General features: G+C 34.5%; 1 protein-coding gene across 1 annotated transcript; it reads left to right on the top strand.

Moving 5' to 3' along the window:
* The first annotated feature begins 419 nt into the window (after nucleotides 1–419).
* Nucleotides 420–25,454, top strand: LOC140750618 (nose resistant to fluoxetine protein 6-like). Its single transcript, XM_073084282.1, has 13 exons — nucleotides 420–650; nucleotides 12,104–12,243; nucleotides 13,959–14,280; nucleotides 14,409–14,514; nucleotides 17,002–17,086; nucleotides 17,574–17,740; nucleotides 18,825–18,903; nucleotides 19,495–19,598; nucleotides 19,895–20,068; nucleotides 20,349–20,496; nucleotides 22,122–22,308; nucleotides 22,817–22,959; nucleotides 23,440–25,454. The coding sequence occupies exons 1-13, from the start codon at nucleotides 581–583 to the stop codon at nucleotides 23,662–23,664; spliced, it is 1,950 nt and encodes a 649-aa protein (XP_072940383.1). The 5' UTR covers nucleotides 420–580; the 3' UTR covers nucleotides 23,665–25,454.
* Nucleotides 25,455–26,304: the final 850 nt, after the last annotated feature.

Below are 26,304 nucleotides of genomic sequence, written 5' to 3'. Positions count from 1 at the left end.
TAGCAATAATATTTGATTTTATTTTTTCAATTATCGCAAGTAATTTTAAATATATTTATGTGCTTACATTAAGTTAAATATATATATCGTAAATATACATACACAATTACATACCTGCATACATAGAAAATTCTGCACCTTGTATAATAAAATTAGATTTATTCATTTAATAGGCAAGAAAAAAAAGGCTGCAAACATTAGCGTAAAAATGTATTCTTTACTAACTTTCTTTATAAGTAAAGTTTATAAAAGTGTAAATAATTAATTATGAATATTTTTTAAATGTGTTTATTAGGTTATTTTATAAGTCGTAAGTGTTACCGTAATTTGAATAAATGTAGAGACTCCCTCATAAGACAACATCAAATAAAACTACTTTGTTGACGGTTTTGTAGAGCTTATCAGCGAGTCGTAGTGAACCTTCAGTAAGAGTTAGACCTATATGTGGAGGACTAAATAACATATAATATTTTAATAACAAATTATGTTAAGTATAAATATATTCCAGATTCATTAATTAAATAAGTTCAGTGAAATTAGTGCACCAGTTTCGTAGATAGATAGATGTTAATTAATAAAAATGAAAGGAATAATTTTCGCATTTTTACTTAGTGTACATTTTAGCTACGGGGAAATCTACAGATTGAATGGTGAGTTATTTATTATTGTTTTCATTTTGCACTCTTATATTTTTTTGGATTCATGCTTCTGCTTCTAAACTTCTCGTAGAAATGATAACTCGTTTTATTGAGCAACAAAAATGTGAAGAAAATCAACATCTCTTATTTGTTTATTATTTTAATTTTTTTTTGTATTCAACTAACCTGTATATAGCAAGCATGGTGAATTGGCTTTAACCATATCCATTAAATAATATGACAACTTCTTAACTGTATGACTTTTAGCTGTTTCCTTAGGTCATTGGTCTCGTTACGATCGTCCTTTCGTCCTTTTTTTTAACCGACTTCAAAAAAAGAGGAGGTTTCTCAACTCGACCGTATATATATTTTTTATTTTTTTTATGTTTGTTCGGCGATTTTTCACGATGCCGCGACAGATCAACATGATTCATACACCATTGTATGCGGCTAGTTTCACAGGGGGTCCCATTTCGAGGAAATTTGAAAATTTTCGACAGTTTTCCCGGAAAATTGGAAAAACCCGATTTCATATAAACTTGAATAAGTCGAGTATTTCTTAACCCATTTTAATTTTCTTTTTTTCATATGAAAGGGAGTTTTGTTGCGGTACTTTCCTACCTTAACATTAGTATGCTCTGATGATTATAATTTAAGTTATGGGGTGGAACTCATCATCACTACCCCTGCTTTTTACATATTTTATGACAACTTACCTTCTGCCCACTCAATTCTCATAAAACTTAAAATGGACATTGAGTGTCTACGTTAACATGATATGATGGAAAATTTGACCTTCAACTCTTCAACCCTGGTAATGCAGAAGTGCCTCCTGCCTCAATCATACAAGTTAGGCATTTGGAACTTATGGATATTTAATAAGGCCGATAAGCTGAGATATATGATGGAAAATTCGACCTTCAACTCTTCAACCCTGATAATACAGAAGTGCCTCCTGCCTCAACCATACAAGTTAGGCATTTGGAGCTTACGATTATATGATAAGGTCTTTGAGTAGAGACATATGATGGAAGATATTGTTGTAATGTTAATATCTAAAATATGAAACTAGTGCTGCCATCTATGTACAACTGTGTGTAACTTTTAGTTAGCAATAAATTAGTCGTTCTACTGTCTTCAAAAGTAACGTGTTTTATTATAGGTTATGGGACTTACGCTTATAATTTCGCGTTGAAAATAGTAGTTTTTTGCAATATTATCCAGTGAAAAGGACGTGATAGAATTGTATAGTGACAGACTATTGTGATTTTGCCGTATTATCGCAGGGTATAAGATTAAGTGCATCGCAAAATGACTGCTAACTATCTTGTCAATGTACCGAAGCTTACGGGGCGCGATAATTACAGTGAATGGTGTTTCGCGGCGGAGAATTTTTTAATTCTTGAAGGCATGAAACATTGTGTCAAGACAGAATTAAATCAAGAAATAAAAACCGCAGATGACGAAAAAACCAGGGCGAAATTGATTATGACGATTGACCCGTCATTATACGTTCACGTAAAAAATGTTTCATCATCCAAAGAATTATGGGAGAAGCTGAAACAATTATTCGATGACAGTGGATTTTCACGACGGATAAGTCTACTAAGAAATTTGATTTCGATTCGCCGAGAGAATTGCAGTTCGATGACGTCTTACGTGACGCAGATTATTGATACAGCACAGAAACTCAGCGGAACAGGTTTTGAAATCAACGATTTATGGACAGGATCATTGCTATTAGCGGGATTGCCTGATCGATTTTCCCCTATGATCATGGCAATAGAGCATTCCGGCATTCCTATAACGGCAGACTCCATCAAAACAAAACTGTTGGATATGGATTTGGCAAGTCATGAAGAGAGTGAAGTTAGCGGTGCATTTGCTATTCAGTCTAAAAAGAAAAACAACACAAATTTGTCTATGGCCAGAAAAAGTAATGTTGGTAGCACTGATATGTCAAATGTCAAACAGATAAAATGCTATCGCTGTAAACAAATCGGCCACTACAAAAGTCAGTGTAAAAACGAAAATAACTTGTCAAATCAGAAAAATAAGGAGAGAATGCAATCAAATGCTTTTAGCGCAGTGTTTTTGAGTGGAAACTTCAACAAAGATGAATGGTATATCGACTCGGGCGCAAGTGTACACCTCACAACCAATGAAAGTTGGGTTATGAATGCACAATATGAACAAAACAGAGAAATAATTGTTGCTAACAATGAAAAGGTGTCAATATTGTGTTCTGGAGATGTGAAAATTACGACTACAACAGAAAATCATGATTACGACATTGAGGTACGCAACGTATTATGTGTACCAAGTCTGACCACAAACTTATTATCAGTAAGCCAATTGATAATGAATGGTAACAATATCTCTTTTAACGAATGTGGTTGCTCAGTTTACAACAAAAAGAATGACTTGGTCGCCACAGCAGCGTTAGTCAATGGTGTGTATAAGGTTAATCTGCTAAAACAACCTAATTTAGCAGCATCAGTTGTGTCAGGAGTAACATGGCATCGCAGATTAGGACACGTAAATAAAGATTATTTGAATCAGACGAAGAACGCCGTCCAAGGTATGTCACTTGATGAAAAAGTTGACATTAGCAAATCTTCCTGTTCGACATGCTGTGAAGGTAAACAATTCCGGTTACCGTTCAAGAGCACTGGTCAGAGAAGCAGTAACTTACTAGATATTGTCCATACGGATATATGTGGACCTATGGAGAATGTGTCTATAGGTGGCTCAAGATACTTCTTGTTGTTTGTTGACGATCATAGTCGGATGACATTTGTTTATTTTTTAAGACACAAGAATGAGGCTTTGAAGTATTTCAAGATTTTTAAAGCTCAAGTGGAAAATGAAACAAAAAGAACAATCAAAGTATTAAGAAGTGATAATGGGCTGGAGTTCTGTAGCAAAGAATTTGAAGATTACCTGCATAGTTTTGGCGTGAAACATCAGAAGACCAATCCATACACTCCTCAACAAAATGGATTGTGCGAACGATTCAATCGTACAATAGTAGAAAAAGCCAGATGTCTATTATTTGATGCAGGTTTAGGCAAAGAGTTCTGGGCTGAACCTACAAACACTGCAGTGTATCTCCAGAATCGAATTGTGGCAGCAGCATTAAACAATAGAACCCCATATGAGCTGTGGACTGGATCTAAACCTGATATAAGTAATATAAAAATCTTTGGAAGCACTGTTATGGTCCATATTGCAAAAGAAAAGAGGAAGAAGTGGGACAAGAAGTCGTCCAAATGTATTCTCATTGGATATCCAGACAATATAAAAGGATACAGAGTATACAATCCAGAAACAAAGACTGTAACAACCAGTAGAGACGTGATCATCATTGAGAAGGAATCAAATCCTGAGCACCTCATCGAAGTGCAAGCTCAGAATGTTGATTCAGTGGGGGATAGAGAGAAGTCTGATGATCCCGAATCAAGATCTAGCCAAAGTTCGCCTGAGCAACATAAGAGTATGTCAACATCCTGTCAAAATGACTCTGAAAGTTTTTTAAACACTTTGCAGTCTGATGATGAGACATATGTTCCAAGCGATTATGAGGATGCAGACAGCACACACGAAGAGGTTCAAACGAAAAGCCCACAATCGCGGTCTACAAGGACAAGGAAGGCACCAGAGAGATTTGGGTTCTCTAACCTGTGTGTTGACAGTAAAACATATGATGATGCGGCTGGCTTGTCAGTACATGATGCCTTGAATGGACCGGAGAGGGAGCAGTGGCAGTCGGCAATGCAAGAGGAGTTACAGTGTTTTAAAGACAATGATGCGTGGGAGTTAAGTGATGCTCCAGAAGATGGTAGAGTTGTACAGTGCAAGTGGGTGCTTCGTAAAAAATATGATAGTGAGAATAAAGTTCGTTTTCGTGCGCGATTAGTAGCTAAAGGTTTTTCGCAAATCGAAGGTGTGGACTTTACGGAAACTTTTTCTCCAGTAGTGAGACATACCACTTTGAGGTTACTTTTTGCATTGTCAGTAAAACTAGGTTTAAGTACTACACATCTAGATGTAACAACTGCTTTCTTGAATGGTACTCTTGAGGAAAGTATTTATATGCAAATACCAAAAGGTTTTTCTGAAAAACCTAAGAATGGTCAGATTCTTAAACTAAAAAAGGCCATTTATGGACTAAAACAGTCGTCAAGAGCATGGAACAGGAAAGTAGATGAGTGTTTATTAAATATGAATTATACTCAATCGAAGATAGAACCATGTATGTATACAAAAATGCAAGGTGAATTGAGAACTATTGTAACGTTATATGTTGACGATTTCTTTATTTTTTCAAATGATATTTCTGAGACAAAAAAATTGAAGCAAATGTTAACTAGTCAGTTTAAAATTAAAGACTTGGGAGAAATAAAGAAGTGTCTTGGAGTAAATGTGAATGTTAATAAATCTGAGCAAACAGTGACCTTAAGTCAAAGAGATTATATTGATCAGCTGTTGCATAAGTTTAATATGAGTCAATGCAAACCTGTTAGAACACCAATGGAGCTTAAGTTAAATTTATCTAATAATAAGCATTGTATAGATAATTTTCCATATCAGCAAATCATAGGAAGTTTAATGTATCTGGCTGTATTGACGAGACCTGATATTGTATATGCAGTAGCCTTTTTAAGTCAATTTAATAACTGTTTCTCCAAAGAGCACTGTGCCTATATAAAGCGATTATTGAGATATTTAAAATATACTAGAAGTTACGGTCTGAAGTACTCAGCTGAAGGAAGCTCAATGTTGGAAGGTTTTGTAGATTCTGATTGGGGAGGGAACAAAATTGATAGGAGATCATACACTGGAATCTGTTTTACTTTATCAGGCTGTGTAATATCATGGGAAACAAAAAAACAGAAAACTGTTGCGCTGTCTAGTAGTGAAGCAGAATACATGGCAATTACAGAAGCTTGCAAAGAAGGAGTTTACTTAAGAAATTTGTTATATGAAATTACACAAAAATATTATACTATTGATATTTTTAATGACAATCAAAGTGCACAAAAGTTGACTGTTAATCCAGTTTTCCACAAAAGAACCAAGCACATAGACATTAAATATCATTTTTGTAGAGAATGTGTAGCAAATAATATTGTGAATGTTAAGTATTTACCAACGGCTGAAATGCCTGCAGATTTGTTCACCAAAAGTTTATGTTCGGTTAAACATTATAAATTTTTAGATATGTTAGGTGTGCAAATTGTTTAATTTTTAGTTTCGGCATATTATTAGATATAGTGGGGATGTTGTAATGTTAATATCTAAAATATGAAACTAGTGCTGCCATCTATGTACAACTGTGTGTAACTTTTAGTTAGCAATAAATTAGTCGTTCTACTGTCTTCAAAAGTAACGTGTTTTATTATAGATATGACCTTCAATTCTTCAATCCTGATGATGCAGAGGTGCCTCCCATGTAAAGTATATAGATTAGACATTTGTTCTAATGAAGTAGCTAGACAGAGATATATGATGAAAAATTTGACCTTCAACTCCTTAGATCTGATGATGCAGAGGTACCTCCATCCTAAACCACATGAATAAGTTATTTAGTGCTTTTACATATATAACTATCACGCAGATAAATGTAATGTAGTGTAATGTAAAAAATTGACCTTCAACTCTTTCACTCCGATAATGCTAGTGTGCTTCCAAGCTAAACCATAGAAGTTAGCCATTTTGTGCTTTCATATATGTATTAACGTCACTAAGCAGACACATAGGGTGAAAATTTTGACCTTCAAGGTCTTAAACCTGATAACTTGGACCTTCAAGTCTTCAATTCTAGTGACTCATGGACACTGCTGGCCTAAACCACAGTAACTTGACAATTACTTCTTACAAATATAAAATATGATTAATGAATACGTTGTAGTTTTTCTTAACTATTGAATTAAGGTAAATTGGACCGACTCACTCGCAGAGTTTAACCACCTAGTTTGATTTATTTACTTTTCTGTTCGTACCTAACCTAGCCAATAATATATGAGTTACTATCGTGTTTCGCCTAAAGTGTTTCGTATTGAATTGGTTAGGTTAGGTTGGAACATATAAGATAATGTAAAACTAAGCGAGAAGGGCGCGGTAGCGCCCTGCGAGCGGGTGGGTCCAATCCGTATTAATTCAGACCTTACCTTTATTCATGATCCCCTTTATACAATTTTACATAATATTAATACAAACGTTAGCATATCATCACTAAAAAGGGTGAAAAAAAAAATTATAACAAAAAATAAAACCGACTTCTATGTCAGTACAAAGTAAAAAATAATTGAAATAAATGTTGGTTTAGTACATATTTCTGAAGTCGGCGCTCAATATATCGGTTAATAATCGGTTTTATTTTTTGTTAATTTTTTTTTTTTACCTTTGCACCTCATTGGTTCTTTATCTACGATGTGGCTAGCCCTTTACCACCAGTTTGCTATTTCTGAGAACAATATTAATAAGTAAAGTGATTGTGCATTTGACAAGGAAAACATCGTGTGGAGACCTGCATGCCTGGGAGATATTTTTAAAAAGGTTCTCAAAGACATGTGAAGCCTACAAACATTCACTTCGCCAGCGCGGTGTACTACGGCCTAATCCCTCTCATTCTGAGAGGAGAACCCTGACTAACAGTATTGGGTTGACGGTATCGCGTAGATTTTTTTATTACTATTACTGCCGCCCAATGACATCTGTAACATAAGTTTAGATATTCTCACCTGAGGTCGGCTACAGATGCGCTCCCTGAGGACTAAGCTGGAACGCCTTAGAAAAGTATGTCCCCCTTACAACACCCTTCAAACCAGAACACAGCAGCATTTAACACTGCTGTTATGAATCAGAAATAGGCGCGGCAGTGGTGCCGCCGGAATCGAACCACAAAGGGTACTATCACCATCATATAATAATTAACAAAAAAGACGATGAAAATATTCCAAAAATCACTGTCTACAGTTCAAATAGGTCGTCGACCTTAGCAAAGACTTTACTTAAAAGTAAAATAACCGGTTTGTTCGAAATTATCATTTTAATCCAAATGATCATTAACATTAGATTTGTTGCATTTTTTGGGTTTCTTACTCAAAATTAAAGGGAACCCTAATGATTTCGGTCCGTCAATGTAAAAGACTGTAATTGTTTTATTTAATTTTTAGAAGTAGCCCTTGGTGGCAACTGCTGCCCAAAGACATCTGTAATCGACCCCAGATATGACTAGAGTCTTACCTGAGGTAGGCCGAAGATGCGTAGTTACCATGGGGTCTAAGTCGAAACGCATCTGGTAAGTATATATCCCTAAACACACCCCTAGACAAGAATATGAAGGTGGTAGAACCCTTAGTGGTTCGACTCCGGCGGCACCACCGCCACACCTATTTCTACCTCATAACAGCAGTGTTAGGCGCTGCTGTGTTCCGTTTTGAAGGGTGTGGTAAGGGAGACAGACTTTTCCGAGGCGTTCCAGCTTAGTCCTCAGGGGTAGCGGCGCATCTGTGGCCGACCTCAGGTAGGAATATCTAATCCTATCTGGGGTTGATTACAGATGTCCATGGGCGGCAGTAGCCACTTACCATCAGGTGGACTGCATGCTCGTCTGCTACTCCTATATTATATAAAAAAAAAAAAAAAAAAAAAAAAAAATACCCTTAAAGCATACAGCATTCTAAAGAAGGGTTCTAGCACCTTAGATTTGGGCAATTTTAAGATGTACGTTAGATATGTAGAGAAATACTAATAAGAAACCGCACTTGGCCAATTATTAGGTATACATAAAAGCAATACAATAATTTGACGTCATTTTTATTATGTTTCCCACGCAAGCATAAAAATTAAGTATTATCCAATTGTGAACTTCATACATTTAAAAGGGTATTTTATTGAAGAACAAATTAGAAAACTATTCATACATTTGAGTTTGTTTTTTATTTGTAATGACGCGTCCACACACCATACGTTTGTTTTGTTCAAAAGCTAAGCATAGCTTGGAGCACCAAACACATGCGAACCTTAACAAACCTAGAAAAATACTTTATCCACATGTTTGAATTAGTGATAGCTTGCCAAGCGTACGAACGCGGCATTAAGAGTAACCGTTTTCTCTACACAATTGCGGTTAACCGCGAGGGCGGCTGACCGCGCGGCTCCTCATTTGTGGCAGTTAAGTGCGTACAATCTCAAGCGTTTTTTTATAATATAGGAGTAGCAGACGATCATGCTGTCCACCTGATGGTAAGCAGCTACTACCGCCCATGGATATCTGTAATCAATCCCAGATAGATGGATAATTCTCAGGTTGTCCGCAGATGCACCGCTATCCCTGAGGACTAAGCTGGAACGCCTCAGAATATTATGACTCCCTTACCACACCCTTCAAATCAGAACACAGCAGCGTTTAAAACTGCTGTTATGAGGCAGAAATAGGTGTAGTGGTGCCGCCAGAGTCGAGCCACAAAGGACTCTACCACCTGTAAAACGTATTAAACTAGTAAACGGTAAGCCGCGCGTTTAACCGCCCGGCGAAAATCGCTCGTGCGTAAAAGGGTTTAGGCCGAGTACAATATTGTGATTGATATTTAAATTATATGTATATTTTTTATATAGCTTCATTAGCCGTTCTTTGAACTAAAGATTCTACTTCCTTCTATGCTGTTCGAGTAAATATGATTTTCTAAAAAAACTAAACTGGTTCTACAGAACAACTTTACTTGAAACTTGTTTCTGGGTTCAATCCTCAATAAATCGATTATCACTGATTTTGGTATGATTGTTCGATATTTTGAAAGTGCTTTGTAGGTGGTTGGCAATCTTTGAGGCCAGACTGACGTAAAGTACCCTTACCACCATGAGTTTTTATGTTGTAGTTTCTGAAATTTTGATGTCGAAAAAACAGATCGTCAATTAACGAATAATCATGAAAAATAGCGTTAAGAGAAAAAAATTGTACGAACGTGGATTAACTTAGCCTCAAGATATTTCTTGTATTATATTATATTATTAATTATATCGCGATCTCACCGAGCGATTACAAGCATTGCTTGTAATCATTGACCTACAACAAGTCTATGACGGCAAATTATATATCTTGTTGAAGTCCATTCAAATTGTTTAATATGCATATTAATTGGTACCATGTGAGGGCCTTGTACAATAATATCTCGACGCGAGATCGTGGTGTAGCGTTTTATAATTTTCCGTATAGACTAAGAGTTAGTAAATAGGCAAAATTTTAAAAATAAAATTTATTAGGTCATAAAGATGAACTAAATAATTCAAAAATATTTCCAAGAAAAGAAGTTGATTTATACTTGTAAATATAAAAAATAAGACGTAAACTTCTTAACCTTCAAACCATAATAAATTATAGTAATAAATTATAGCCCTTGTCTATATTAAAATCATTGTAGGTATCCATGAACAAGTTTACGGAATAGCCAACCTCGAACCTTCATGAACCAAATGATTATTTTTTGTACTTACTTATCATAACTTAAAGTTCTAAAATAAAAGCATCTTCCACTCTCTGTTTCTTCTGTTCTCTGTCATTCGACTCCTGCAATACCAGCGCCACACCTATTTCTGCCTATTAACAGCAATATTCAGCGCTGCTGTAGTCATTACCATCGGCGGCATGGCGGCAGGCAGGGCCTGATTAACGCTTAGGCTAATTAGGCTGCAGCCTAGGGCGCGAGGATCGAGGGAGCGCGCCAAATTGTGTCTTCGGCACTATTAATCTAGCATCATTGCATCTACCCTACAAATTTCAACTAGACCGAGACAAAACACTAAAGTTAAATGCGCTGCGAACTGAAAAAGCTTTGGAGTCCCTAATTTGAAAAATAAATTTTGAAATTTTAACTAAGCCAATACAAGTCATGCGGTCAAGCATGACATGTATTTTGTTTTCTACTTGGTAGCCTGGAGGTACTTGTCGTGATTTTGATCGCACAATGCGTGGTGCTTTGCATTTATGTAAGGTCAGCAAAAAAAAGGTTTGCCAATCTAAGCTGGAATAACTTGCTGATGGACAAAGGACAACGTTAGTATCACTTTCACATCAATCTGAAAACTTTTATAGGTGAACGTATAAGTATGAAACACGTTAAAAGACAAAACGAATATACATATTACTTTTGTGGTCTATCGTAACGGTGGGGGTGCGTCTTCATAATTAGCCTAGGGCGGTCAAAACTCTTGATCAGTCGCTGACGGCAGGAATCATTTACCATCAGCGCCAAGGCGGCAGGAGCCACTTACCATCAAGTGGACAGTATGCTCGTCTGCTACACTTATATTAGAAAAAAATACATAATAACCTTATTGTTTTAATAAGTTTGATTGGAAATCAGTATAATGCTTTATTATTTAACTTAAAAAAAGGTGTTGAAAAGGTGCAAAAACGTTAAAAGTCTGTGGTTATGATGCTCATCAGCATCAAGACCATAGACTTTGAACTTTTTCGCTAAGCAATTTAATATTTGACAACGGTTGACAAAGTACGGTTTTAGGTTTGAAAACCTTTTATTTTTTATTGCTTTAATTCCTTTCAAAGGGTTAGCTAAAATATTTCTAGATATGATAATCGTTCTTGCCTACTTCAATATTTTTGTATCTTGCTAGAATATATAACGTACTTAACATAGATATTTAATTACGTAAGTATTTTTTACATCATTATTATGTAACTATTCGTATATTTTTTGTTATCTTAGCTTCCTTTAACATCGATTCTCAGTGTAATATATGCACATATTATTTCACTTTAAATTGTCTTAAAAAATCAACAAAAAATAAAACGGACTTCTATGTCTACTACTAAGTAAAATCATGAATTTGAATTATCTTTTCTTTGTTGTGACATAGTCGATTGTATTTCTTTTCACGTTTTTTTGTCGTAATCATGTAATAACATGATAACAATCTCTTAGGCAAATTCAAACGTTAACATTAACCTAACCTGGAAATTAAGTAAAAACTCAACAAAAGAATTAAAAATTATATTAAACCAATGTTAAATAGTAGTGTCGGGACCAATATAGGGCTACGGTGTCCGCTGACTGTCATAAGTGGCGGCTAACAAGGAGTTTCTGGGCTTTGCGGGATGCAACAGTGGTAGCTCGAATAACCCTGATATCGACTACGACTCCGGGAAGAACGACCGTATGTGTGGTGCTGTGTCGTCGTACACACCAGAGCGGTGTGGCAAGCTTTATGCTCAGCAAGGCGGCGCCCGACAGGGCAATACACTTAGAGAACAACGGTTGCATTCCTTTAGAAATCTCAGGGTCCGCTATGTTGCGTCAAGGACGGTCACCGGGGGAGTTTTGGTGCGGTGAACATCCTACATAACCCCGTGTCACTCCAATGTCACGGGGTACCTTTCGACGTTTTCTCCCTTGTAAACAAATAACGGCATTGTTTCATTATTATTATTTTATTTTCAGTTACGGAATATCTACGAATGCCACCTCTATATCATTTAGATGACTATGACTCGTGCGTGTATCAACCAAACGGAACATACTGCTATGTGGATATTGATCTCGTATCAGATAGTCCCAATGACCTTCTACTAATGATTCGTGTAAGTATTTTGACTGCATTCGCTTTGTAAAATTTCGGCAACTGCAAAAAAACATAGGATTTCTTTTTCAAACCTGGACTGATTTAAAATAGCGTAAGATATGAGTAATAATAGTAATTGCAAATGAAATAAAATAATTCCGTGTATCTTGACATGTTAAACGAAAAGTAAGTACCTAATTAGTGTTAATTAACATTATCACAATATAATATTTATAATTGACGTTTTTTATTATGTTTATAAAATACTTATGTTTTTAATTGACGGCTTAACATTAAAATAATCGTAGAATAATTAATTGTAATTTTGAACTAAAGCTTTTAACACTAATTAATATATTTTTCGGGAAAAATATTAAAATGTTTTGCAACAGTCACTGTGCTATCTATGTTTAATAGCAAAGTTTATGCCATCAAAAACACTGCTTAAAAAAAATCCAAGCCTCGCCATTCAGCTCTTCCACCGTAAAAAGTCGTGAGAGAAAAGGCAAATTTTATGGAAAATACATTATTCTTTATACATTCTCATTCTATTTTTTTTTTCAAATCGTCAGTATAAAAAACCCCTCCACTAAATCGTCAGATCGGTTATGATAAGTAAAACATTAGCTGGAATTTCCTGTATAATAATCTTACGCCCTCGAGCGTGTCAAGATAACGTTTTTTTTGCATTTTCGAAGAGTCACTGAGAGTCTTTCGAATCGAATCGTCAGTCTTTCGAATGGGGGACTCATCTGGGGTAACTTGATATGAAGTTTTGAAAATCTAATGTGCTGGTTACTTTTTTTTCTATTTTTACCTCTCATATGGCTGTCCCCCTATGCAAACCAGCATATAAACATATTTCCGGCATCAGAGATATATACTCTATCACTAACCTGCCGCGCCTTGAGTATGTCTGACTCTGCTTTTTACATCTTTTGAATCATCTAGAAACTATTCCCACGGTGAATCGAAAAATATCACACAACCTTTTCTTCACTCTAACGTGTAATCTACACAATCGTATAGGTCCTATCGACGCTCGAGTTTCTACCCATTTAACATCATGGGCTCCCCTACTACTCGTACATTTCGCGGACAGAAACACAGATTCATTAACTGCAAATGTAACTTTGTAATCCTATATAACTTATATAGGATACAAAGTTATTTAATGTAACTACATTAAATAACTTTGTTATCTAGATACACCAACTGGTGTATCACCAACACCACACCAACTGGTGTATCTAGATAACTGGACAGAAATCGAAAAATATTTTAGTTTTTCCATGAGTTATATACTAAACACTAATTGTATTCTCAATTTCAACCTTCTATGTCTGCTAGAAGTGCCTTAAAGTTTTGATGATCGGTCAGTCAGTCAGTGAGTGAGTGAGTGACAAAATTACGAACTTTGACTACTTGTAATTCTTAAACTACTGGTTCAAATTGAATGAAATGAATTCAGGCTTCTAGATTCATGTGCAACGAAGTTACAGGGGGTCAAAAATGGGCCGAATTGCTTCGAGAAAAGAATGCTACGGCCGTGCCGCTTTTTTTGGCTCGACTTGGCGGAGGCACTGCCGTGCCTCCTGATAAACTTACACGAATAATTTAGTAGATTTTGCTAATTATGATTAACCAAAAATCATTACCTACGTGCATTGTGAAGTCATATGTATTAAACTACTTACAAGTGAACAAGTTTATAGTGGAATTTTAAAATTACAGGAATATTCTGAGCACAATATAAAACATTTTAATCACACCCGCCTTCATCGTGGTGTTTGTTTAACGAAGACTTGCCAACAATATCTTCACGGAAACAACACAGTGGACCAAAGATTAACCGTTGAGAAGTGTCTAAACGATTCTTTTTGGAAAGACTACAAATTAAAAACAAGACTCAATAGAGAAGTGTCTTGTAAGAAGTTACATGAACCCATGAACATAAATGTAGGAGACATATTGGCAGCAGTATTTTTTACATTCCTTATTTTGATTAATTTCATCGGAAGTTTATACGATCTCTTTTTCGTAAAAGACGGCAAAGGTAAGATTTTAAAATTATTTCTTCCCGTAAATACATATAACTATGTTTTGGTGGTTACTGATATTAAGCAATAATTAAAGCAATATGATTAATTACAATTTCAGTAATAATATATTTCAATATTTCAGGAAATAAACTTCTTCTCAGTTTTTCTTTGAAACGTAATTGGAAAAAACTATTAGCTCAAGATCAAGATCCAAATAGAGAAAGTCTTCAAGGGTTCCATGGGATAAGGTAAAGGTTAAGGTCTATTAATCGTCGGTCTAATGGTGATGGATTAGTTGCAATAACAGTCTTTTAACAATCTTTCTTATGACTATAATTTAGAGTTTATGATAGTTGCTTAATATCAAGAGGGTTTTATACAACAGTGCATAAAATAGTTTCATTAACCCATCTTTACCCATCGTTGCGTAAACGCAACATTTTATGTTTGATTTTTTTCGGTATTAAAAATAGGGCAGTAAATCTCTGAGATCTTATCCAGTCTGTAAAAGAAAACCTGAAATACAGGTTATTATTATTTGGACACTTAATTTAATAAAAATTATATTTTATTTTTTATTTTGAAAAACAGCGAATTGAGTCTTCTCCAGACAGACAATTTCATTAAATCATAAAAAATATTAATTAAAATAAATTCGAACTTTTTACACTAAACAAAAATTTAACAATCCTTTATTTATGAGTTTAATAATTCTGTTGAACAAGAAGACCTATATATATAGTGTAACTTAGACTTCCACAAAATGTTGCGTGTATGTAACGTTGGGAGATTTATTGAATGTTTGTTATTGTAATGCCGCGACCCATTGATGCTAGAGATTTATAGTAAACAATGATTTCTTGGAGCTCATGTGACACAAACGCTTTTGTTTCATCAGTTAGTTACTTGTTGAACTTCAAGCTCTCTGGTTTACGTAGTAACCCACACAGAAGTGAATTTGTACAATATGGCTTATAAAAAAGCATTGTCATCACAAGAAATTATGGCCGTGTTGGAAGAAGAGGAAGATTTACAAAATGCTAACCAAATTGATGCTGTATACATCCCTCCACCGGTTGACAATCTTACAGACGAAGAAGACCTAGATGATGATATGTTGGGTGGTTTCGACAGCACTCTGCCCACCGACATCGCTGGAACGTACGAAATCCATACTGACTTACCCACTGAGTCTGAAAATATGCTAGACCAGACCAGTCCTTCAACTTCAAGAAAATCGAATTCACATAACTTGTCAATTGACGAAGAAATGGTGCCGTATTTTGGACGTCATGGTTGCAAAATGTTCATCAAAGGAAAGCCTGTTAGATTCGGATTCAAGCTTTGGTGTTTATGCAGTGCAAGTGGCTACTTGTATCAGTTTATTCCATATGGTGGCAAAAGTAGTAATGTCACTAGAAGTGACTTGGGTTTGGGAGAAAATACTGTTTTAGATCTGTTGTCCCTAATTGAAGATCCTTGTAAACATCGCGTATTTTTTGATAATTTTTTTTCTTCATATAAACTATTTTGCATCCTAAAAGAGAAAGGTTACTTTGCTACCGGTACTATCAAAGAAAATCGTACAATGAACAAAACTTTGAAAGCTACGAAAATTCTCAGTAAAAAAGAGAGAGGGTCATTCGATTATTGTTTTGACAAACAAAATGAAGTGCTGTTGGTTCGATGGAATGACAATTCTGTGGTAACTGTAGCTACTAATAATGGCAAAGTAGAACCATTGGTTACTGCAAGACGTTACGACAGAAAAAATAAAAAGATGATGAATGTGCAACAGCCTCAAGTAATAGCAGATTATAATAAAAATATGGGAGGAGTTGATCTTCATGATAATGGAATAGCCAACTACAGAATTCGAGTAAGAGGGAAGAAGTGGTGGTGGCCACTTTTCATCAATTTGATTGACAGCGTTTTGGTGAATTCGTGGAAAATTTACAATATGGTAAATGAACAGACCTTGAGTCCATTAGATTTCAAATCTTACGTTGCTGTAACTTTGATGAAAAGTGAAGAAGCACAGTTAGCCACACATTCTAATTCTTTGAATGTTTCAAATACAAATATGGGAAGACCATCCAAGAACGCATTGCCTACTAATATTCGCTATGATAATGTTGGTCATGTCATAGAAGAACATGAAAATAAGCGTCGAAGAAGATGCCGACAATGTATAAGTACAACAATTTACATGTGTAAAAAATGTCAGGTGCATCTCCATGCTGATTGTTTTAAAATGTTCCACTCCCGTTAGTAATTGAGTGTCCATCCGTATAAGTAAGTTGCGAGTTGAGAGTAAGTTTTAAAGTTCACTAATCCCAACGTTGCATAAACGCAACATTTTGTGGAATTTAAACGGAGGTATCAATATTTTTTCTGACACTGATTTGCTTCTTTTGAATGTATACGTAACTAATATAAATAATAAAATTTAAAAAAATCCTTTTATTTCAACCCTTGGGAATTAATGGGTTAATTTACTTATATTCTGAATTGAAAACAAAGTACTAACTAGTATAATTGTAGCTCGCTAAGGCACCACCTCCGTCCGTTTGGGTCGACAGTCGCACACAGACTGATTCACAACCGGCACTGAACTCGCTTATGACAGTAGTGACGTATGCGCTCGAGATGTATATCCACCTACCCGCGTGGCTACATAATATTTCATAAATCTTAGGTCTTTGTTCCACACTTATAAAACGTTTTTTTTTCAGAACGCTTATGGTTATGGGCGTAATAGTAACCCATGCTCCAGTAATGTTAGTGATGAGCACAGAAAATCCATATGAACTTGAACAGGTACAACAATTAAGTAGTCATGTTATAAAATTTAATAGAAAAATATGTTTTTCGGAATAATTATGTTTTAAGGCTTTTAAAATACATCAGAAATTAAATTAAAATTATATCATAAGTACAATAAATGTAAAGGACTAATGACAAGTTAATAAAATGTGATCCAAAGCTTATAAAACAGTACTCTGAATGCTGGCAGCGTTTTCTCACTGACAACGTTTTCTACCCCTAGTATGAGTTTTTAATCGAGCACTCGATCAATTGGATCTGCTTGATAGGATGATCTCTAAAATTACAATGACGAACTTTAGTTCCTACACGATCCTTCAGGGGCGCTGCATGTACAATACATGCATGGACGAACTCGATATCGAGGATCGACTCGGTCAAACTTAAAAACTCATACTAAGAGTACTGTATTGGTGGCTATGTATTTCTTGCTACTGGAAAAGATATATTTTTGTGCTAAATAATAAAATTTTTATTCTAGACGTATTACGATATATGGTTTCATGTGATCTACAACGGTTGCATATTAGTGCAAACTTTCTTCGTAATGGCCGGATGTCTGATGGCATTTAATATCAAAGTTTATGCTGAGAAGCACCAACTGCACTGGACCTTGATACCGAAAGGAATATTATTCCGGTGGCTTAGGCGAGTATAATTTATTTAATTTTAATAAAATTAGTCAAACCTTTAATTAGTACAGTACGAAACATTTCATGAATATTATGATTATAATCATTGCTGCTATGAGCTATTAATTTGGTAATATTATAATTTTTTATCCTAGAGACGCGTTAAAGTGGTCGAAATTCGACCTTAATTAAAACGCAATTAAAAACCTTATATTAACCGAAGTTTAACATAATTTTAATCGTTTTGGGTTGAAATAAATTTTGATAAGACAATTTGAAAACAGTTTTTGTCTACTTACAGTAAATAAAAACTTCTTATAAGTATGATTCGAGTTATTATTGTGAAATACGAAAGATAGTTAAATAACATTTAAATGGATAACGTGAATTTAAAAGCAAGATTGCCTTTTTTAACCCGACTGCCAAGGAAGGGTTATGTTTATCGCGCGTATTGACATAGGTGACATGAAATAATTATGAAGTAATATTAATTAGAATTATGTATTTAATTTACATAGTCGGTATTGCATTGTTTATCGGTAATGTAAACAATGGATATTTTGTTGTTAATTTTAATATTTTTGTAAGATTGTACATAAAAAGTATTATGTTTCGAAAACATTATCTACTGTGAACTTTTTTTACCATATCATGCACGTTTCCGTCCACGCAAATCGTAAACAAGCACCTAAAGTTAAATATGTATAATTTGAATAACTAATAAACATTAAATACTTTTGAATCAAACATAATTATTTTAATAAGACTTATTCTAAAACCCTCCGGTGGCCACCCTCGGTGCTGTGTAGAGGGTTTCGGGACCTCTAAAGAAACGCAACCAGAGTCCTCTTAGCGCGTTGCCCCATCGGGCTCCGCCCAGGTGAGATGGACGCTCGCCACACCATCTGGTGCGTACGACGGTATGCGACCACACATACCGCCGTACTTCTCGGGATCGCTGGCGGGGCGGTTCGAGCCCCCACTCTTGCCACCCGCGGCCTCCAGAAACCACCTCTTACTTAACATTATTTAATTTACTTAAAATTATGTTAGAAATTTTTAAAACCCTTATATATATGCAACTGTTGGTGTTTTTACAGATTAACTCCAGCAAATGCAGTGGTACTGATCTTTACGTTAACGTGGATAAGGTTCGTGGCTTCAGGACCTTTATGGGAGGTAACTAATTTATAATTATCATACTGTACCAATTTAAAAATATTATGTTGATTAAATTAAACAACTATGTATAAAATATAATTGCGTTTATATGTACACAAATCAACATTAACCTTATTTGATATTCCTGTAAACTAATAGAAACGTCACGTATATTGCTGTATTAATACATTTACAATGTAGCATAGGCGTTCAGATCTAATGATAAGGTGTCACTGCACCGCATCTGTGAATAACTCCCTTTGGAATATCTACTTGGAGCCGATCATATATGCGCCACTGCTGAGAACTATGGTAGCCTCTTTTGTAAATCAACCGGCATTCATACTGTTCCACCGAAACGCCAAATTGCTTCATGCTTGAAATGGCCGTGGCGACGGTAAATTTATTACCCACCCATCTTAAGGTATCTTCCACGATAGTGGTTATTTCTGAATTCAAATGATGTGTGAAACATGATAAAACCATTTTTACATCCATCGACACCACAATCGACCCTTTTGAAAATATTGAACCGATATTTGTCTCTATAATAAAAATAGTTTATAAAACTTTATCTTTAAAACATTTACAAAAAAAAAACTATTTTAGACGCTGGTTGGTGCTGAAGTTAAAGACTGCCACCGTAACGGCTGGATGAACATGATCTACCTTAACAATTACGTCGACAATTCACAATGTATGGCTCAGACTTGGTATGTTATGTCCAAATTTATTATTACTTATATTTCTTAACTCCTGGTATAATATACGAGTATGTATAGTATCATTATGTTTTGACTTCAGTCTGAAAATAAATTTATATATAATAATTGGCCCAATGTTCTGGATTAGGATATTTTTTAGCTACTAAAGATCGAATTTAGACCATTTTTAGCAAGAAAATATGGCCTTATGTCTATATATATATTGATCTGATCATAAAAATATATACAGCATTATTTGTTTGTTCAGTTTCATCATTGTATAAATCTATTTCCATTTTTATTAGGTACTTGGCATCAGACATGCAGTTATACACTATGGGCCTCTTCGCGTGCATTTTAGCAAAAACAGCAAGGAGTAGGAAGATCGTACTATCTATCCTTTTCGTCATCGGAGTCATCATTCCCGGGATATTCACGTACCTTAAAGATTTAGACGCCTTCATTTTTCTCACTCCCGAGTAAGTATTTTTGGTAGTTCCGTTAATGGAAGAGATTAATTGCTTATTTAAGAACTTGTAATTTACATTTTAATAAGCTTTAATGAAACAATCCCCAGAAATGTCATCTCACGGAGCATATAGAATACTGCATACAGCATACTGATACAAAAGCAACGGGCGAAGCCTGGTTGCCGAAAAGAAATTATAGACTTAAGATTCGCAACGTTTGAGAATTTGACTGACAAGTCGCATGAAACACATAATAATAGCATCATATATGGTTTTATTCTAATTTCAGGGCAGCCCGAAACTTCTTGGTAACCTACCCAACATTTAATGAATCAAAACGTGGTCATACAAACATACCAGCTTATGTCATCGGGTTAGCATTAGGAAATTTCATCTATAATGGATTGAAGGATGAAAGTAGGGTTAAGAATTTCAAGGTATGCATCTATTTCTTTTAAATCTATTCGTATTATTACAGGATTGTTACAAATATTTACTTTCATAATGTACCTTAATTTATTCAAAGTCTATTTGTCGAGCGGCTGATGTATGTCTCATTATTTCACACGTTTTGTAGCCCAAACGTCGGGATGGATTTAAATTTTTAAATATATCAGACGTCTTTGGATTCCTCTAAATTATATTAGAAATATATTCAAATGATATAATTATAGTATATAGTATTACTTTAATTAATTATTTTGTGTAATTTTCATGATGTTATTTTTATAATAATAAGATTATATAAATGCCAATTTATATAATCACTGGCAGGTAAGATTGTATTAGTTAGTATAATAAATATAGTTCAAAAAACTAAAAAACACGCTTTTATGTTAAAATCAACTAAAAAGCAAAAAATAATCTTCAATCTAGGAATCAATTAAGGAACAGTAAATAGTATAATTGTGGAAAAAGTGTAGGGTGCTCCATTTATCAGGTTAGAAAAGCGCCTCACACTTTTTCCACAATTATACTATTTACTGTTCCTTAATTGATTCCTAAATTGAAGATTATTTTTTGCTTTTTAGTTGATAGCCTAGTGGTTAAGAAACCTGGCCTCTCGATCGAGGGGTCCGAGGTTCAAATCCCAAGCACGCACCTCTGATTTTTCGAAATTATGTGCGTATTAGAAATTTATTATCACTTGCTAAAACGGTGAAGGAAACCATCGTGAGGAAACCTGCATATCTGAGAGGTTTATAAAAAAAAAATCTCAAGCGTATGTGAAGTCTACCAATACGCAATTGGCCAGCGGGGTGGACTATGGCCTAATCCTTCTCATTCTGAGAGGAGACCCGTGCCCAGCAGTGGGACAATAATGGGTTGATGATGATGATGAGTTGATTTTAACATAAAAGCGTGTTTTTTAGTTTTTTAAACTATATTTATTTTATTAATTTTTAGTATTTGTTGTTATAGCGACCACCATCATGCATCGTTTGTAAAAAAATCAAGTGTCTATCTATTACGGTTTAAAAGGTAAAGCCCAGTGTCAAATGTACAGACAGCGGAGGGTTTCGTTTTACTTTCCCTTTGAGTACGGAATCCTAAAAATCATTCTACAAGAGGGCGTTATAGATATGATTCAGAACATTTGAGTTATAGGGAAATAACATTATTATTTTCTAAACAAAAAATCATGCTATAACAGTTATTGAAACTAAAAAAAAAGCAATTATTTGCAATGTAGTAACTTGCGATGAACTTTCTCACAGGCGCTTTAACAATTTCGCCTCGAAAATCGTTAATCCTGAGGATGTTGATAAGGACAATGGTACAAAATTATTAAAATCGTGTATTGTCATCGGTTTTTGATAATTCTTCAAAATTTTGAATTAAACTGAACGTTAAAAGTGGATAGAAATCGGGTTCAAAGATTCCATTCTGTTACGTACATACATACATACAACCCAAGCTAATAAAAGCGTGTTAAAAAAGAAAAAGAACGCTCTTGACGTTTGAGTTGTATTTTGCGCGGGAATAAAAAGTTGTAAATTGGATCAAGAAATAGTTTTATTTCTTTAATTGTGATATTTTTTATATTAAATGTTCTTTACAGAAACTTGGATACCTTTACTACCTCACAGTTCCAATGGTTCTTGCTTACATATTGTCTGGCTTCGTATTCTATCAGGATCGACCAAAATTCTCTATTTACCTTCGAGCGATTGTCGCTTCTTTTGTCAGACCAGTCTTTGATTTGTTGTTGGCGGTATTCTTTATTGGGATGGTATTTAAATATGAAAGTAAGTGTGAACAAAATATTTTTGTATTTCTAAAAACTACAATTTTTAATTTTTCGTCTTTATTTAAAATATTTATTAGTTGTGATGCATGTGTGATATACAGGATGAATATTTCAAATAGCCCTTCACAACAAGCGACACTGTTAGATAGTGGAATAATATAGAGGGTATATATTTTTTTAAAATGGACTCGTTCGATTCCCGGCCAAGGAAAAAGATATTTTAAAAAACTTATGATGCAGTTTTAGTTTTTATCAAATTCGTCCTCGTAACTTCTTTCAACATTTTTCGCTTATCCTTATAGTTTCGGATTTGGCCCTGAAGTCCTATTTGAAAAATTCACCCTGTATACCCTAAAAAATAAGATTTATAACTCATATCTCACTCTCCTACGAACAGCTAAGGAGTGAGAAGTAGAAGTATTCTATGTAATGTTCATTTATACATAGTATTTAGTAACTGTAGAAAACGATGTGACATTATGAATGAATGATGACATGTTTTTTAGACCTGTATAGAAGAATTTTAGAATGGCGTGGATGGCGAGTTCCCGCTCGAGTGTCTTACAGTGCCTACATCATACACGTGCCTATTATACGAATATTTGGTGGAATGAACAGTCAACTGCTACGGATGGGGTTGCCTCAATGCGTAAGTTTCATATTTTTTTAATTAAATGGAAGCTGAACAATTTAAAAATATAATGTTGTAATTTTTTGTAATATGGAAGTAGCAGACGAGCACACAGTCCACCTGATGGTAAGTGCCTATTGCTGCCCATGAACTTCTGTATTCAACCCCAGATAGAATTAGATATTTTAACCTGAGGTTGGTCACAGATGCGCTGCTACCCCGGAGGACTACGCTGAAACGCCTCGGAAAAGTGTATCTCTCTTACCACATCCTTCAAACCGGAACACAGCGGCGCCTAACACTACTGTTATTAGGTAGAAATACGTGTGGCGGTGGTGCCGCCGGAGTCGAACCACAAAGGGTTCTACCACCTTTAAAACCATATCGAGTTTCACCACTATTTTAAATTTTGTTAATAAATATAAGAATAAAATAATGTTTAGAAAAAGTGGTAATCTTATTGAAGTATTTTATTAATATCTTTTATCTTGATTTCAGATAAAAGAAGGCGTTGTGATGGTTAGTTTCGCATTTTTGGCTGCATACCCATTCTGGCTTTTTGTTGAAGCTCCACTCAATCAAGCTGTTTTCCATATTATGGGTTTTATAAAAGAAGAAAAAAAACAAGATGAAGCTCAAAAGATGAACAGCGTAAACCAAACAGATGAAAAGACTGTAATTGAATTAGATAATAGGAATAAAGGAGAGAATATAAGGATATAAATTCAGGGCTATTATATCTGGACGGGCTATAAAGGTTTATGGCTTAGTATTAATATTTGGAAATGGTGTTTTGGATATTTTGAAAGAATTGCCAGCGTTGTACGGCCTTGTTGCGCAAGGAACAGGAGTAGTGATAGCCTAGTAGTAGAAGTTCGGACTCAAATACAAGTAGTTCAGGTTTAAAATTTAGGCATGCACTATTTTTTAAATCAAATCACTTGCATTAATGGTGAATAGGATGTCTCGAAGAAACTTCTATACCTAAGACTTCTATTATGTTATAAAAATTATGTGAAACGATTTTTTGGGGATTGTCTGAGCAAGTCACTGTTAAGGATTACCACCAACACCACTGATATTTCTATTTAAATAAAATAAATATACAAACTTTCACTAATCCCCATTTTAGTCAGTAAGTTGTAGATTTTTCGAAAACGGCGAAAACAGTGTTTAGATATTTCTAAATTTCATAGGAATTCAAAATTAAGGAATTTTCAAACAAATTTTCAACCCCTATTTTACCTCCTTAAGGGCAAAAACCAAAATTCCTTTCTTATTGCTCAATTACGCTATACAAAGAACCTATTTGCAAAACATCAAGCTGCTAGGTTCAACGGTTTCGGCTGTTTGTGATCTCTGGCACAATCAGCACCTCTACGTTTTTTATATATAGATAAGATACGATATTTTACGTTCTATTTATTGAAGGAAATAAAATCTTAATAATTGAGGCTTTTTTTAAATATGCATGTTACATGAAGGTGGTAGAACTCTTTGTTGTTCGGCACCACCGCCATACCTATTTCTGCCCCATAACGGCAGAGTTAAGCGTTACTGTGTTCTAGTTTGAAGGGTGTGGTAAGGGAGACATACTTTTCCAAGGCGTTCCAGCTTAGTCCTCAGGAGTAGCGGTGGAGTACGGATGTCCATGGGCGACATTAGCTATTTACCATCAGGTGGACTACATGCTCGCCTGCTACTCCTATATTATAAAAAAAATACACAATGATTATTATGAAATACGATTAGATTTTTGACTTTATACCTACATTCATAAGACGCATTCCAACTTAGTCGTCGGTTATGGCAACGTATCTGCTGTCGACTTCAAGTAGGACTCTAATCCTATCTCAGGTTGACATAGCCATGGGCGGCAGATGCTACTCACCAACAATTAACCTGCATACAAGTTTGCTATATTTATTGTAATATATAAAGAGATTCTACAATGCAGTTTTACAAAACAACATCCTCTCATACACATAAAATATATTATTATATCATTGTCTAAAGAAAGAGTTTCAAGACGAAAGACTCGAAAATAAATTCGAACATTATTTATTTACTTAAACGTAATTCAAGTCTTATATAAACAAATTTGTGATTTCTTGACACAAAATAATGATTTGTTAAACAGTCCTTGCAAATTGTTGCGCCCAAAATGATGAATGTTACGAAATGTTGTTAGACGGAAACCAAGTGATGTAGAAAAACTAATTATAAAGCTTATATCTTCATCACAGTCTAAGCAAACATTTTGCACATCATAGATAAATGACCAAACGTTTTCTTGAACTCGAACAAAAAGAAAAATGCAAGTACCCAAAGACATACCAGAATTGTATATCCAATAACAACTAAATGATAACCTTTTATTAAAGTAGTTATCAAGAGTGTATATGGAATCAATACCAAATTAACACGGAATGCTTTGTGACCGCAAAATAGTTTCCTCTCAAATATGAATATTTGAGCGATTTTTAATAGATGATGAAATACTGTCGACGATTTCATGATAGTTGCAGCTGATTGGTGGGTTAAATACGTAATAACATGAAGTGTAATCATTTGCAAGAATTGTCAACAAAAGAATAATCGTATTCTATTATGACTCATTTCTTAGAGATTTCCTTCGCTAATAAAATAAGGTACTTTAATTATGGATTACATCTATAATATATAAACAGTCTTATAGTATTATGTTCAAGAGTTGTTAATTTTTAATCCACAAAAGATAAAGTTACTGTAGTAAAAAACGTAGAACTCTTTAACGCTAAAGAATCATCTGTTGAATAGGTATAATAAATTAAACTTTAATAAAAAATAGAAACTTCTACTCAGAAAGATAATGGTAAATTGCATGTTAAAAGAGGTTGCAGACATAGAAAGGAGCTTATTTTTAAAATAAGTTTTTAAAAGTTTGGAAAATCCAAAAGTGCACGACTCATAATGCTCATTTAATTATGAAATATAAAAAAAAAAACTTAAGTCGTTCAAAATTAATTGCCGAAAAAACAGCTGTAGTAGGAAGAAGGTACTGCACAAGCGCCCCTGGTGGAATAAATGTACATAATATCTATAGATATACAGTCTTGTAGTTTTCGTTTTTTATTAATTGCAATTAAACGACACTGAATTAATTAATCATTCGCATTCAGTGACCTACAATCGTCGATTAGAATTAAAAAAAAAAAAATTAACTCAAATGATGGATTTTTTCACAAGTTATAGTGTTTTCAGGTTTCACACATGACGGACAGGAAAATTTTTTGACCTATTTTGGTGTTTTTTTCCAATTCTATTGCAGTTAATCAATTTTTAAAAAGTATGGAATTAATCTCCATTAAATTATCTCGATGC

The sequence above is a fragment of the Epargyreus clarus genome, unplaced genomic scaffold (assembly GCF_041222505.1).
Source record: "Epargyreus clarus isolate Ecla_fem2 unplaced genomic scaffold, WU_Ecla_fem_2.2 ptg000021l, whole genome shotgun sequence".
NCBI classification, from domain to species: Eukaryota; Metazoa; Arthropoda; class Insecta; order Lepidoptera; family Hesperiidae; genus Epargyreus; species Epargyreus clarus.
The sequence above is the reverse complement of the archived record's forward strand: the minus strand, read 5'-3'. Positions and strand labels throughout refer to the sequence as shown.

Bases quoted from the DNA above. Each gene is read 5' to 3' on its own strand.
- LOC140750618 (XM_073084282.1), top strand. From the start codon at position 581: ATGAAAGGAATAATTTTCGCATTTTTACTTAGTGTACATTTTAGCTAC. The intron at 14,515-17,001 runs GTAAAGGTTAAG...TTTTTTTTTCAG, and splicing joins CAAGGGTTCCATGGGATAAG to AACGCTTATGGTTATGGGCG. The intron at 20,069-20,348 runs GTAAGTATTTTT...TTCTAATTTCAG, and splicing joins TTCATTTTTCTCACTCCCGA to GGCAGCCCGAAACTTCTTGG.